General features: G+C 39.3%; 1 protein-coding gene across 13 annotated transcripts in view; it reads right to left on the bottom strand.

Annotated features, from left to right (window-relative positions):
* Positions 1-15,349, bottom strand: part of PTPRC (protein tyrosine phosphatase receptor type C) — a 64,258-nt gene that overhangs the window by 22,523 nt on the left and 26,386 nt on the right. For 2 of the 13 annotated variants that reach the window (XM_054211980.1, XM_054211981.1), the window contains 10 exons: positions 7,970-8,065; positions 7,038-7,133; positions 6,649-6,675; positions 6,063-6,200; positions 5,164-5,250; positions 3,760-3,792; positions 2,817-3,032; positions 2,119-2,226; positions 1,123-1,269; positions 89-232 (listed from right to left, as the gene is read on the bottom strand). In XM_054211980.1, the coding sequence (XP_054067955.1) occupies positions 89-232; positions 1,123-1,269; positions 2,119-2,226; positions 2,817-3,032; positions 3,760-3,792; positions 5,164-5,250; positions 6,063-6,200; positions 6,649-6,675; positions 7,038-7,133; positions 7,970-8,065 (1,092 nt within the window). The remainder of the gene's footprint in view (positions 1-88; positions 233-1,122; positions 1,270-2,118; positions 2,227-2,816; positions 3,033-3,759; positions 3,793-5,163; positions 5,251-6,062; positions 6,201-6,648; positions 6,676-7,037; positions 7,134-7,969; positions 8,066-15,349) is intronic. The other 11 variants (XM_054211985.1, XM_054211984.1, XM_054211988.1 and 8 more) reach the window with 9 other exon arrangements.

The following is a 15,349-nucleotide window of genomic DNA, read 5'->3' as shown; positions in this document are numbered from 1 at the left end:
TTGACAGTGCATCATGCTTGGTGCTCTGTAAATATTAAAACATGCAATGAATTATTTAATAATGAAGGGGCATATACTTTGTAATCACCTTTCTGCTCTTTGCCTGTTTCATTTCTGCATGTCACGTTATAGCCATCTATAGGACCCTTTGAAGTGTTGCTAGGATTCTTCCATGCAACTGATACATCTCTGGCACCACAAACTACTGTAAGATTTTCTGGTGCATCTGGATCTGTTGTAAAAGAAAAATAATGGGGAGGGAAGGAAACGTTTGAATGAAAATGCAAAATATTCCTTTTTACCTACTTTGATTAAATTAAATTTCATTGAGTACTAAAGCAAGACACCAACAATAGGTAATATTTTTTGTAGTCTATTTCATTCAAAGAAATTTTACATCAGTATAAACTGAATATATGTAAAAGCCTCATATTAGAGTAACTTCATAAATTTAATTAATTATTAATTAATTAATTAATCAGGACAAGGTGAATACAGCAATATCACATATTACTAAAATTGTCCAACATTTCCAAATTTTATACATTGTTTTGATTTCTTTATAATTTTAACAAACTTTAAATGCTTGGCCGGAATTTTTATTTGCAGGTTACTTGATATCGGTTGATTTCCTTTTTAATTCAGAAAAAAAAAAGCTAAGCTATTTCCAAGGCCAATGTTTTGGAATAACACATCATTTTATCTGGAGACATTCTTTGCAATTATTCTATCACACATTTCTTCAAATCAAGAATTTAACACTTGTTTTTGGCTAGGCCTGCACTTTTTTTTTTTTTTTAATTTTTCAAACAACCTTACATTTGGCCATCTTCTCACCCTCAAAAAAAAAAAAATAATCCCAATCTCTGAGCGAAGGAGAGGAGGGCATCAGACTGGAAGACTGAGACTAGGGCTGGAGAGTAAAAGGAAGACTATGACTGCAGCCAAAGAACAACCACAAGGGCAGGATTGCCGGTGGGAGGAGCTGGAGGACAACCTGAGAGTGGCTGAGCATGCTGCTCAAAATATATCTTCAACCCCAGGAAACACAGATAGTGGAATTCCTAGGAGGTTCTTCCAGAAATATGTGGAACATAAAGCAAAAATAAGAATTACACTTACCACCATAATCTGTTGTTACTGTGAAGTTTGGGGTGCGAATGTCCTCTTCACAAAACCATATGTTACCATGGCAGTTGTACTCACGGTTGGGTGATAAAGTGTTCAGCTCTACACAGGTTTCATTTAATTTTGTAATGTTTGTTACACCTGTAGACACAGAAAGAGTTATATCAATATTTTTCATAACTCCAAAAGTACCTGGTACCATTTTAACTGGGATTTTCTCTGCCATATTTATTCAATATAATATGTAATATGCTATCATAAAATTCTGAACAGAAAAGTGTACAACCTAATCCAATGACTAGGTTTTAGGTTCTTTTATACTAACTTAGTTTGCGTAGATCTTTACTTTTCACCAGTAAAACTCATATGATTTGACTTTCTAGGAAAACAGTTTTCCTGCAGAAATCAAAACATGTCATGGGAGTCTGGCAGAACCCTGGAGTGGCTTCATAGCTCTTCAGCTCCCCGAAACATGAAATCTCCAGCCCCAGACATTCATCATGCATTTTTCTGGGACTCATGCGGACATCCAGCATCCATATCATTCCTTCATTACCACACTGACTGGCTGGTTCCAAGAGCAGAGAGCCTGGACTCTCGCTATCCAGCAGCCTGCAAAGACAGCTGCCTGGGTAGTCTGCAAGTGGGGATCAGCTCACTGCAGACCCACAGGTTGCCAGATTTCCAAACTCTTAGCTCCCCTTCAGACCATCAAGCAGAACCTCAAAACCTTCAGAAGTCTGCAATCGTGAAGCTGGTAAAGGGAGGAAGTGAGCTCTCCGGGTTTGAACTCTCCCCAGATCCCACAGCGCCTGGGGCTGGCGGTCCCCAACCTGGCGATCCCAGAAATTCTGAACAGCCCTTCCTTCAAACTGGCACAATTAATTTAAATCTGCCAATCTCTCATCAAAAAGGTAACATCAACATTGCTTTTAAAAACAAATGAATAAATAAATAAATAAATTTTAAAATATCTTAGAAGTGTCTTACCGTCGCAAATAAGTTCAGGCGTATCAGCACAGCCAAATGACTCGTCAGCACATAACTTTGCAGATGTACTGGTATTTTCCACAACTTTGAAAGGATTGTTGTTTTTTTCTGAAAAGGATTAATATTATATGTGACTGTGACATTGGCTATATTGATTCTTTAAATAGACGTTTGTTCTTTTATATTTGCTGACTTATTCTGCAATATGAAGATACAATTGGCAGAGAATAATATACAAAGAATTTAACAATAAATGGAACGTAAAAATTGAAGAAGCCTACATGAGATAAAGACAATGCTGCTATTCAAATAATAAATGAAAATTTAATCCAACAATCTCTTTAGTGAACAAAACATCCAGCATAAATAGTAGTTTTCAAGTGCTGGCTGGTCTTGCTATTGCTAACCACGCTGCATATGGCCAATGTAGTTAAAGCTCCCTTATTTTTTTAACATGTTTTACATGTTTTACTTTTTTTTTACATTCTACTTTAAAAATATACTGTGACGTTTTAAGGTGCAACTTTAAAATGCAAAGTATCTTGCAAACCAAGCACAAAGTATGAAAACCTTCTGTCTGATTCTCTGACAAGAAACAAGAACAGACTAAGAAATCCTGGAAAACTGAATTACTGCATGTCAAAAAAAAAAAAAAAAAAAAAAACCAAAAAAATCTACTACAGCCCTTCTATACCTACCAGGCGGAATACAAAGTAAAGCATTGCTGCAATTTTTAACTTCAACTTCATATCTCTTGCATCTCTGAAGTTTTATTCTGCTGGAATTCACACTGAAGGTTTTGTTAACCCCCAAAATAAAATATTCTCTGTTTTCTCTGAGATTTTTCAGTGTAACGTCAGCCATGTTTTTCTCATCTTTTACACTTTTAATTGACTCATATTCAATACGAGTATCTAAAAGAAAAAGATAAAATATCAAACAATTATTTTATGGCATTTTTTAAGAACCGTTAAATGGTTTATGACAGCCCCAGCACCGTATGTGTTTTAAGAATCAGAAAATACAACAGAAAAATTCCTTAGGAAAATATTATTTTAAATAATTCTCTAGTTAGGGAAAATAAAGAATTAAGAAGATGAACATTCCAGAAACATGCTTTAATTTAAAATGTCAGTTCAAAGTGAAATAGTTTGTTTTGACACATTGGATCATTTGTTTGAACAGAAATGTCAAGTTTTCTTATTCAAAGCATTTCACAACCATCCAGTAAATAATGGCTATAGCCTATTCCTGAAAATTAGAAAGGAGAGGTCTCTAATTCTGCAGAGATATAAACCAACGTCCAAACTTTAGTTTTACTTTAGTTATGAATTGCAGTTTGCAGCATGTCATTATCAGCATGATGGGGAAAAATTAGAGAGGGCCTAGTGGAATGAAGGCAGATCTTTTCTGCAGCCCTGATATCAACAGCCTAGTGCAGGGCGATTTGACAGAACTGTAAGTGGAGATGAGCAGACCAGAAATGTAATATGTTTAATCCTATTCTTCCAGAATCGGAAGACAGTTTATAAAATAACCTGAGATGCAAACTAATCAGTTTTACTGATCAGTTTTCTTTATTTGAGTTTACTGATTCGTTCAGATGTCAGGACTGAGAAAAATAAGGGGTTTGGTTCTTACCACAAGGTGCTTCAGTTGTTGCTGTGGAAGATCCTGTAAGAAAAGAAAACAAAATAAAGTTGTAGGTCAGCAGGTCTGGTTTGTTGGGGTTTTTTTCACAGAGCATTAGAGGAGGGTGACTGGTGCTGCCCAAACTCTTTCTTCAATATACTCAGTACAAGGAATGTTATTTAGCGCCCCACTTAAATTTTAAAAGGGGAAGAAAACATCAGCTACATAGAACCCCATTTTTTAACTAATTATTTTAGGGATCACATGTCTTTCGTCACTTTCCAATGACATCACTGACTACAAATCGAGCTGGTTATTAATAGAATTTCTGCATACAAAGTTACACAAGAATATTCCAAAATCACACTATTTTATAGAGGTATACTGATCTATAGCAGTTTCCCAGAATACATATCCTTTGGAACGGCTAACTGAACAGTATGCAATGTCACTAAAGACACAAAATTTACCTACTTTTTTGCACAGCTACTCTTACCTTTGGAAGGAGATTTACGGAAGAGCAGAGATCATTTTACAACTATTTTTACACTGAAATAGCCAGAAGAAATTACAAGCTGGTATTTAGAAAACCTGCACAGAAGCTTGAGCAAAGAACTTCACCCTGAAAATAATTACTTAAAATATACTGAGGTATAAGTATTACCAAAAGATACTGATATCTGATTTTTCTTTTTTCATAAAAGACAGGCCCTAGAATTGCATGCCTGTGGGTTGGGAGTCATCTGGCTGAGTAGTGCCCCTAATGAGAGGGTAAAATGAGTCCAGTGGAGACTTAACAAGATGGTTAGGGGCAGAAGACCCACAAGTAAAAGCTAAGCTCAGTCTGTCAAAGAGCTGACAGCAGCTTACAGCTACTTGAAGGGCAGTTACAAAGACGGTAAGAGTCCAACACCTGGACGTACTTTGCTCAAGCACACACATATTACTGACCTGAGTAATTCCTTACAGCCCAATTGCAATAATAATGTGCTTGCAATATTGGATCCCAAGAAAACGTTAATGCTGACTGAAATGAAAGGGAAGCCACCGAAAAACAGAGAAGCACACAGATCTGTGGATGTATTCATACTTCTTTGCTGCTTGGGCAAATTTCTGTGAATATCAAGAGGAGTACTGACATAGTAATTGACAGATTTACCCTCCTACTATGCCAGTGTGTGGAAATAATTTCTATTTTCACTTGCCTGACAAGTAGCAAATTTGGTATCTTTAATATTACTCATAAACTATTAATAAGATTCCTAAAAACACCCTTAAGTTTAATGCAGCTGTATGCCTAATTTGTATGCTTAAGTTTGATAAATGAAATTTGAAATGAATTCCCTCATTCTAACACATTTTCCGTGGTTGCAGTATCATCATAATTGCAATAACTGTGTGCAAGTTTGTCACCTATTGCATGAGTGGGGGTGGTCCCAGTGTTTGGTGGCGTGCTGACTGGTGAGGTGGTGCTGTGCAAGGATGCTGAACTGTAATCATCTGTAAGGAAATAAACAACATATCAGCATTAAAAAGTAAAATTCATTATTTCGTATGGCTATGCCATCAGAAATATCTTACGCTACAGCCCTCCCTTCTCTGCTTTTTTTTCTTTTTCTTCTGGGAATTTTGTATTTAGAGAAGAGTGCTGACAGAAAAATCACATAAATACATCAAATAAAACAGAAAATGAGTATTTAAATAGAAAGCAAAATTTTAGGAATATACCACTGACTAATGAATTTTGCAATGTACAAGGACAGTTTGGGGTTTTTTTTGTCATTTATGCATAATCCAGGTTGGAGTCAACATAAAAATGGTGTTAATAATTGTGAACTCAGAAAATCTAAAACATTTTACTATGTTCTTACAGGAAAACACAATCACAAATAGTGCTTGTGCTCTTTCAGAAACAAGCATTCCAGTAGCGTTCATTTGCCAGATCACATAACTTCCTCACTATATTACCGACTATATCTCAGTATTTACCTCCCTGCTTATAAACCACTGACAGGATTCAACGTTCTCTTTTAGGTCCATTCCTATTGCTCTTTGGCAACAGCCTCATTGACAGCAGCTAGCTTTTTGACAGTACTGTGATGACTACAAGACTTGGCCATCAGATACCAGACCCTGGAATTAAATCCGGTATTGCCACTATGCCAAATTGCAGATACCTTTTCTATGTGATGGACCATAAGCTGGCAAAGCTATCCTAAGGATGAATTATTTAGTTTTCCCCTACAGTAATTACTTAGTTTTCCCCTACAGTTCAGAGAGCAGTGAGTGGCGTCTAAAGGAAGACGGCAAACCTGATGAAGCATTCTCGAAGGCAATGGGAGTGCGTGTGGTGAGGGCAGCAGTGCTGCTGCGTGGCGAGTTGCTGAGTCCCATGGCAGGGACGGAGCCTGCGTGCGTGGAGAGGTGTGTGCTGTCTGCAGGAGAGACACCTGTGGCGAGAGGTACGGCATTTTCATTAATGTTTTGGAGGCTGCCCGGTCAAGGAGGGACACAGAGCTGCAGACAACACAGGGCTGCTGTGCTGGTGCGCTCTCGTACTGAGGCACTGTGACTCTGTCACCAAGCAAAGGCACACCGAACACTCAAGGTGTTCGGGGGTCCAACAGGTGTCAGCTGACACCTTATGTGTAAGTATAAGCCTTTTTTTGGCACTTCTTTAATGCTAAATGTTGTGTTTCAAAATATACTCAAATTCATGACTCAAAACCAGACTTGTCTGATATTCTTGCCTCTTAAGACAGCGTATTTCATTTCATTGGGCTGAATGAAAAGGCATTACATACTCTGCGAGATAACAGTGTACAAGAAAAGGAAAGAAGAAATGATCAGAAAAAAACCATCAATGCAGTTCTGGCATGTAAATTAAAAGTTTCTTACCAGGTGTAGTCAATGATGACTTCTCTCCTTAAAAAGAGAAAGAGAGGGAGAAAGTATAAATTAAACTTTCAAGGAATTAAACACAATCATGTGTCAAAAATAAAAAAAAGAAACATGCCTTCCTCCCAACTATCAGCTAAGCTTTCCCCAGGGAATTACACATCCTTAAGTAATTTTTAGTATCATGTAGCAACAACCGGAACCTCAAAATACCAAGCATATGATATGCGGATTGATATTGGCCACATTAAAAATCACTTTTCCTTGAGCCAGGAGTCTGTGCTGTGCAGCCTTCGGGGTGGAGACAGCATCAGGAAGGCTGCGGTGGATGCCCATTCACCTGAAACAGGAGAAGAGCAGCAATGCCATGGTCCCAAATTCACCGTTACCTTCAGCGGTGCCTGGAGGTGAGAGTGATGTGGAGCGTGCAGGTGGAGGTGACATAGAGGAAGGAGAGCTGGTATTTGCCAGATTTTCATCTCCTGCTGCACAGTGGGGAAAAAATATCATCAGGTGAGCAATGCGTGAAGGTGAGAAGTTCATTGGAACCCGAAAGGTGCCAGCTGCTGTCCAAATTGTATTTCTCCCTCCAGCACTGGCAAAAAGAACACATTGACATTGCTCTCCAGCTTGCGCACAGGCTGTGCAACACATCTGCTTGGATGTATTGCAAGAGCATAGCTTGCGATTAGGTCTGCAAGACCCTAATTCCAAATTCCCACCAATTTGTCCAGGACGCCTTTGTGGCGAAGAGATTTAATCATCCTTTAGCAAGGTGTGGGGGCTGCACCGATTTTAGTTGTTTGAAAACACCAGCTGAAGGGGGTGAATTAATGTGCAGCTCACAAAAAGCCCAGACCGACTGGGGTGTTTTTGTTCTGTGTTGTTGACCCAGGAAGGACCCTCTTCCCGCAGTCATCAGATACTGCTGTGGTGCCTGAGGAGCTCTGTGTGAATTGCAGGAAAGCGCCACTGTGACAGCTCAGCCTGAAACTCTCATTTGAGAGCGCAAGGGGAAGGGGTGTCCATAAGGAAAACATGAACTCATAACAGCAGCATGTTATAGCTTGAATTCTAACTGCTTTCTTTGAAAAGTGTGCTTCAAATCCCCACCTTTGATTTGATTAAAAGAAAAAAAACCCAACTCAGTAAGTCTCCATCACATCAACAAATTTTGCGGTAACATAATTGACCTCACACAACATAAATCACAATATTGCTTTAACAGTGTTGGAGTTAACCCATGTATGATAGAAGTAGATGCCAGTTGAGCTGAAACAGGAGAAGAGCAGCAATGCCACGGTCCTGAATCCACCGTTACCTTCAGCAGTGCCTGGAGGTGAGAGTGATGTGGAGCGTGCAGGTGGAGGTGACAGAGGGGAGGGAGAGCTGGTAGTTGCCAGATTTTCTTCTCCTGCTGCACAGTGGGGAAAAAATATCATCAGGTGAGCAATGCGTGAAGGTAAGAGGTTCATCTATAGCAGAAAAAGGCCAATGGCTTGTATGGCTTTCTCTGAACAATGCTTCTCAGGACAGATTTGACTGGGGGATACATTTTTATGCTTAACAATGTATTTTGCAATACCAAGAAGCTAAAACCCTCAAAGTCTTTCACATCATCACACAGCAGTGTATACAAGTACAAGCAATATCAACAAATAGAGTGTGGCTTTTTGCTGAATGAAGAATGACCATATTGGTAAGAAGAGCTACCAACACTGATTCTGTTGTCAAGAAAAATCCTACCTGTCTATAATGTTCACTATAAAAGAGCTGGAAAGCCAGGCCTAGGCATTCCTGAAAGCTGTTTACTTTCCCTAATATTAATTTCTAAATGGCAGCACCCTTCCTGGACCATCCTGCTGATATTTAAGAATCTCTCCAAACAACTCTTATGTCCAGGTTATAAATTACCTCCTGACTGGAGCTGGGAACTATTATCTTTTCACACCTATAAAAACAAGCCTCATTTTTACACTCTGCTATGAAATCCTGACCCAAAACACTTTGCATTTGTGTAATGTAAAATTTCTGTTGTGAGAAAGAGAGACAAAAATAAATGGCAATGGCTGGAACCACGAGTTTGTTCTTATCACTATATCCTTTACTCATTTAGAGGATTAGAAGCTTCCATTTTGGCATAAGAATCCTGAAAGCCATCCCAAAAACATGCTTGTTCCCTCAAGATGTCTCTCTCTAACACCGCCTGCTACACTTGCAGCAAGGAATAAACTTCCACTTGTTCACACATTCCTTGTTGTGACTGTCCACAAACTTCCATCCACCTGTTTGGCTCTTCCTTTCTCTCCCTTTTTCTACTAGTTCTTTCCCACTATGTGGAATTTTTTAATTTTTTTTTGTCATGTGTGTTTTTCAGACAGTACTTCACTGTTTACAATTTCTCTGTTACTTCCGCTTCCCTACATGGTACTTCACAACTGTTGTAGCTCTACGCTTTTGAAAATGAACTCCTTCAGCCTTTAAAACAAAAATCCAGGTTCATGTGGAAAACTGCAATACTTATGAAGGATACGTGTTCTGTTGCCCTTTACATGCGCCAGGGTCAAAACCATGTCTCTCATCTCTGACACAGAAGCTCAACATAGGCAGATCTCCCGGGACTCCAAAGATTTTCTCTTTATCGACCTAACAAGCAGCAGCACACGTGTTGGCTGGTCAATAGCCACCACGGATTCTGCACCCCGTATGGACAGTTCAGAAGACCAACAACAGCCATTAAAAAAAGCACGAGCAGTGACAACAAAGTCACCTGTAGAGAGTGAGCAATTTCTTTACACTCCCAACTGTCATGAAATGTGTATAAGACATGATATAAAAATGAATGTAAACAAAAGCTAAAGTCTTGTAAATACTTTTCTAGTGAGTAGTTGAATTTGTTGTGGACTGTACATTATTTCAGATATCTTCCCACATATTTGAATTGGAAAAAGCCAGTAGTCTGATATTTTAAAAAAAAAGTACCAACAGAAGTGACATGAAGCTCGGCTAAAATTAGTAATGCAGAGCTAGCTACTTCATCCTTCATTTATAGAAGTGGGGAGGTGTGTTGCCTAAAACCTGGTCCATGAGATGAGGATACGGGCCTGCCTACAGTTTGTCTGAAATCATTTGAAACTGTCAAAATAAAATTGCTCTTAATTGTAAGGATATAACCCGTAAAAAATGTAGTACACTAACAGCAGACTGAATACCACGGGTTAAGAAGCCACTACAGTAACAGCACTAGTATCCTAACCCATTTATCTATGTATATCTCCACTGAAACACAGGACCACCTATATTCCTCAGAGCTACAGAACGTTAGCAGATGAAGCTTCCTAACCTGAGAGATGTTACAGATAAGAAACAAAAACATAGATGATCTTTTGAATTATCAATGTATCTTCAGCATCTGAAATCTCCGGTAAGGACTGGAACATTTATTAACAGCAATTGTATAATGTAACAGTACACATTAAACTGCCAAGGAATCTTGTAAAAGCTAACCCGTGTATTCATTCATATTTCCCACGAGCAATTAGTTTTCAATGTATCTTCATGATTTTTTAAATTCATTGTTTTAAAGCAGGCAGTTGGTCACTCTAAATTCCGTAATATATTTTTCTTTCTTCAACTGGCTTATCAGCTGAAGAATCAATTATTCCCCCTCCTTCCCAAATCTTACTTTGGTTGAGCACGTTAAATGTACCTCAAGCTCAAAATTAACTTTCTGTGAGCATCTACACAGACCAACATTCACTTAAATAACTGTTTCCAAGAAAAGAATAAAAGGAGTTGCAGAAAAATTCCTAAATGAAACACTGCTCAGAGATCAGTGAAACATTTAGAAATACCTGTTCTATTTACTGTTCTCTAATGCAGACGTGATGGAGACAAAAATACATATTTCAAGAGTCCCTCTTCCAAGTGAAGTAATATAACATGAGCAAAAGAGGGCTCAAAAGGCTGTCACAGTGTTGTATTTATGATTGCCGCATTCAATTCCTTAAGATTCCTGTTAAAGTCATTTCCCTGTCTTCTCCCTTGTAAAGTTAGGAAAAATGCTACCAGCTTAAATATAACGTGAGGTTTACTGCTCACTCCCAGTCACAGAGGCTAAATGTTACACACGGTCATAGAACTCAAGGTTGGAAGTGACCTCAAGAGACTGTCTAGTCCAACTGCCCTGCTCAGGCCAGCGTCAACTAGAGCAGATCACTTCTTAAAACAGTTTGGGAAATAATAGTCCTGGATTTCCCATTTTTTCCTTCCAAATAATTACCGACATTTTAACATTTCATGGCAGTTTTATGCCCTTATAAGCATTTTAAAGGTCTCCTGCTCTTCTATGACACCATTCTATTATATGATTTATTATAGCAATGGAATAAGATGCAGTTGAAAAGAATTCAATAGGTGGCACCAGAACACTAAAAAACTCCACTCAAACAACAAAGCGGCTACGTTTCCCCAACCTTACTGAGAGGTAAGCGGAAAGAAAATAAAGAAGGATCCCAACACACCAGACTGTGTTACTCCAATATTAATAGGCATATTGCTACAATTAACTTATTTTTCAAAAAAATGTCCCGCAGTGAACAAATATGTCTGAGTTCACCTTGGGTTAAGAAAGTTAACCTCAAAGTCAAACCTGTCTGCTCATGTTTATATTCCAAAACATATCTCTGGAATCCTGAAGGCTGAAATCTAAGCCTGTCTTTAAAATTTAATAAGGATGTCCAACCCCCCAAAAACATGCTGTGCGGTAGGAAGGCCTGGTGATTACCAAACTAAGCAAATTGATCTGGGTTTAAACAGGAGCTATCCCAAACCTCTTCTCAAATCTTAAACTGCATCCAGCCATGAGACATTTTTAAGATAATATGCATACAATAGGCTCAGACAACCCACGTGGAAGAATTAAAGTGTACAAAAATTTCCTACTACTGAAGGAACTACTACTACTTTACTAAGCTTCCCTTTCCCTTCTTTTGATTTGGCCACCAGTTGGTTCCTGCTCACTTACCCGAAAGATTTGCAACCCAGCAGTAACGTTTGAGGTGCCCTGCAAAAAGATACAACCAGCACATCCCATGGGGGGATGAGAGCTTGGCTAAGGCTTTCGTTCCCTTTCCTCTCTGGCTACCAGTTGGCAGACGGAGTGCAGCTGCTGCTTGAAAGAAAGGTTTTAGACGGGGTGACAGGCTGTCAATGAAATACACCTAAAACGGATGAGCTGACCACCCTTTCTCCTGAAAGCTCAAAGATAAACAGGGCCTGGGAGCAAAATGTGGGACTACCATAGTTTGAAGAAACGTTTCAATGTTCAACAAGAAGAGTAAATGGAAAAACTGCGAGAGAAGCCAGGCCACAAAGAAAATCCAAACACTTCAAACCCCAAGGACAGCAGGCTCTACGGGTCACATTCGGAGGTACCGGAGCTGCTGTATCGCTGCTGCAGTAACGAACTGCGGTTGCACCCATATAAGAAGTTACGGCTCGCAACTGTCCTCTCAGGAAAGACAGAATAAAGTGAAAGTGCTTTCCCTTTGGTAGGACCAAGCGACTCAACAGAAGACAACTCAGACCTAGGATATGCTAAAAGACACTGTGTTCCAAGTAAGTCCAGGCTCTGATCTTCTCGAGCAGAAGGAAGTGCCAGTGCACATTTCCTGTGCCTGCATGTTATTAAAGGAAACTCCAGCTGATAAGATGTAGATACTGTTGAATCTACGTTAAGAGCCTAAAAACACGATCCTGTTTGTATGGGCAAAAATACATTAGCTGATGACAGGGAACGTGCCTTTTAACTCCATTCTGCTGCTTAATTTGCACAGTGGGTAAAACGGACCGGGACCTGTATCTCCTGCTGGGCTGGCCAGGGGAGGGCAGTTGCACGCCAGCAGCTCCGGCTGTCCCCTCTGAGCACAGGAGTGCTGCACTATTGCATTCCTTGACCACACAGCACAGAGAAACGTGGAAAGGAGGATCCCTTTCTGCTAATAGTGCGTTTGGTGTTTAATCCAGCCTGGTGCCACACCAGCTGGCTCTTCACATCCACCTGCGCTCAGCGTGTCTCTGCCAGAGCTGGGCAGGGGGCAGAGGAAGTAATCCTTTCTCTCAGCATCAGGTTTGCAAAACCAGGGGCAGACAGTTGTTTGTTTTTTTTCTGCCAGGAAAAAAGCTTAGTGATTCTGCAGAGCTGCTGCCCTTTTCCCAGGCTCTTTCCACCCTTCGGCATATTGGACAGACCCCAGCAACCCCCACTCGAGCAGCACTTCACACAAAGCAGCTAGTGTAGGTCCAGATTCTGTCTTCCCTCTTTTTACAGCTGAACGGCACCTCTTCGGCGGGGTCAGGGCTCTTCGCATCTGCACAGAAAGCAACAGGATGTGGTCTACTTGTTCAGATGGAGTAAAAGCTCTTTGAGGGGGTCTTCTAGCAAACAGCACGGACATTAGTCAGCTCCACTGCAAGCCAATACTAAATTGCGAAAAAAAGAACAGTTCCTGGTGGGAGGTGAAGGGTGAGTAAGGCAAGGAGCCTTACAAAATGCTGCCAGCTGCCCTTTGATTTATTTTTAAACTTCAAGTGGGATAGGATGTAATTCACACCTAGTTTAAGGCTCCCTTGTGCTGCCAGAACCAGCTAAAGGGACCTTAAAGTAAATGAGCATCAGGGCCAGAGATGTTACTGCTTCTTTTTCCTGCAAACACAAAATAAAGGGATCCATTGCTACTTTATAAATACATCTGGGCAGACCTATGAATAGGCTAGCAAACACTTAAACATCCGAGTAATTCTATACCACAGAGGACCCCTCAAATTTTATAGGTAGGATCATGTGTGCTGAAGTGCTTTCATAATCACAGACTGCAGAATTACACTTTATTCTTTATCACTACCTCCGGGGAAAAAAAAAACCCCAAACTGTTCCAGTTTCTGAACAAACTCCTGCTTTTTGAAAATTATAAAAAATATAAAGTTCACATTAAAAAAAAAAACGTGACTTTTTCATGCTCTGAGTCAAAAACCAAGTTACTCAGTTGAGTTTAATCTGTAGAAAGTTCTCGGGTAACTTGGACATTTCAGAGGGTCCTAAAAAAATGCCTATGCTTTTGGTCATTGAAGATGCCGCCACAAAATCACTTCAATGTAATCCATAATCTAATTGGTAAAAATCTTCATAGTCCTACAGCAATCATAGGAATGCTATACAGTTACTGTAGCTGAGAATTAACACTAAATAAGTTTTAGAATTTCTGTTCCCACAGGCAATATTTACAATAATTATTCGCACCAGAAATTAGTGATAAAATGTTGAAATTGTAAATTTTAATTTGACAGAAATTCTAAAATGTTTTGATTGAGAAATGCTAATTGTTTCCTTTTGGCATCAGGATGTAATAATCATTCTGACTGTCCAAAATGATAATTAAAATAATTTCCATTTGAATTTCTGAAAATATTTCCTTTTATACAAGTCCGTTAATAATTGCCCCCGTAGTAGCTCCTTAACACACTGCAAACATCGCTTAAGAGCCTGATCCTGTCACTCTTTCCTGCCACCTTTAACCTTTGGTTGAAGGATATACTTGGGGAGCCAAAGGCTTTTTCGCTCCCGAGACACCTACAAGCACTCAGACCTGAATTGCATTGTGGAAGGCATAGTCTACACTGCAGCTAAATATAAGAGGATGCAGTCTTTTTTTTTTTAATGCAAATTGACAGCTGAAATTAATGCTTGTTCTTGATTCCTAACATCCAAGACCCTCTCCTTGCTGTCCAGTTTCCAGGATGGGAGTTGTCTCTCTCCTCCACAATTTCAGAGTCCACTATAAGCATTAAGTAGCATTTACAGCATTGGAGAAGGCAAAAAACGAACTAGCAATATCAAGTACAAGGGCAGCATCCAGAAGAAAGAGGTGGAATTAAGAAGAATTTATAGCCGTCAGATACAAGGAGGAACACAATGTTGCAGGCTCAGGAAAGAGGAGGAAGTACAAACACCAAAGTTTGTCAACATTCATCAGCTAAAACAAATTAATACCAAGCATAACTTCTACTAACATACAGAGCCCATCTTAAGGAAAGGATAAAAAGAAAAGCACAAGAAAAATACTGAAACAGTATATTTTCTCAACTAACCTGAAATCAAATTAAATATTTCTGAGCATGTAAAAAAAATATAAATCTTTTTTTATTCTGATTATGCAAAATAAATGTAAGAGTTTAATTTTTTCCAGAGAAAAATAAAAACACAGAGAAAAACAGAAATTTCCCTCAAGAAATACTGATTTCATGATATCTAGAATTTCTCAAAACCATAGACCTGAAGTAGAACAAAAACTAAAAGCGGCAATTCAAATACTTTTTGCCTTGTACACAGTCTGTGCAAACTTAAAATAAATATCCAGGAATATTGTGTATTTAGCAGGCAGAAGGCAGGCATTTCTACCAATTGCACTGCACTTCAAATAACATCCTCAGTCTTCATAGGAGGACTTTAACTACAGTAACCCACTTGTACAACTACAGCTAACGATGCCTTTGCTGCTCTGTGGTTTCTCTCATGCTGTTTACTTCTGTTTTTCTTCTACAGAACCCTACTCAAAAGGAAGAGGGTGCAGCATACTGTGGTTTAGAGCTTAAGTGCTTCCAAATGGTGAAACAGAGTTACCATAGCACCCACATGCTCAAG

This window comes from Rissa tridactyla, chromosome 8 (assembly GCF_028500815.1).
Source record: "Rissa tridactyla isolate bRisTri1 chromosome 8, bRisTri1.patW.cur.20221130, whole genome shotgun sequence".
Taxonomy (NCBI): domain Eukaryota; kingdom Metazoa; phylum Chordata; class Aves; order Charadriiformes; family Laridae; genus Rissa; species Rissa tridactyla.
This window is presented reverse-complemented; position numbering and strand designations above follow the sequence as displayed.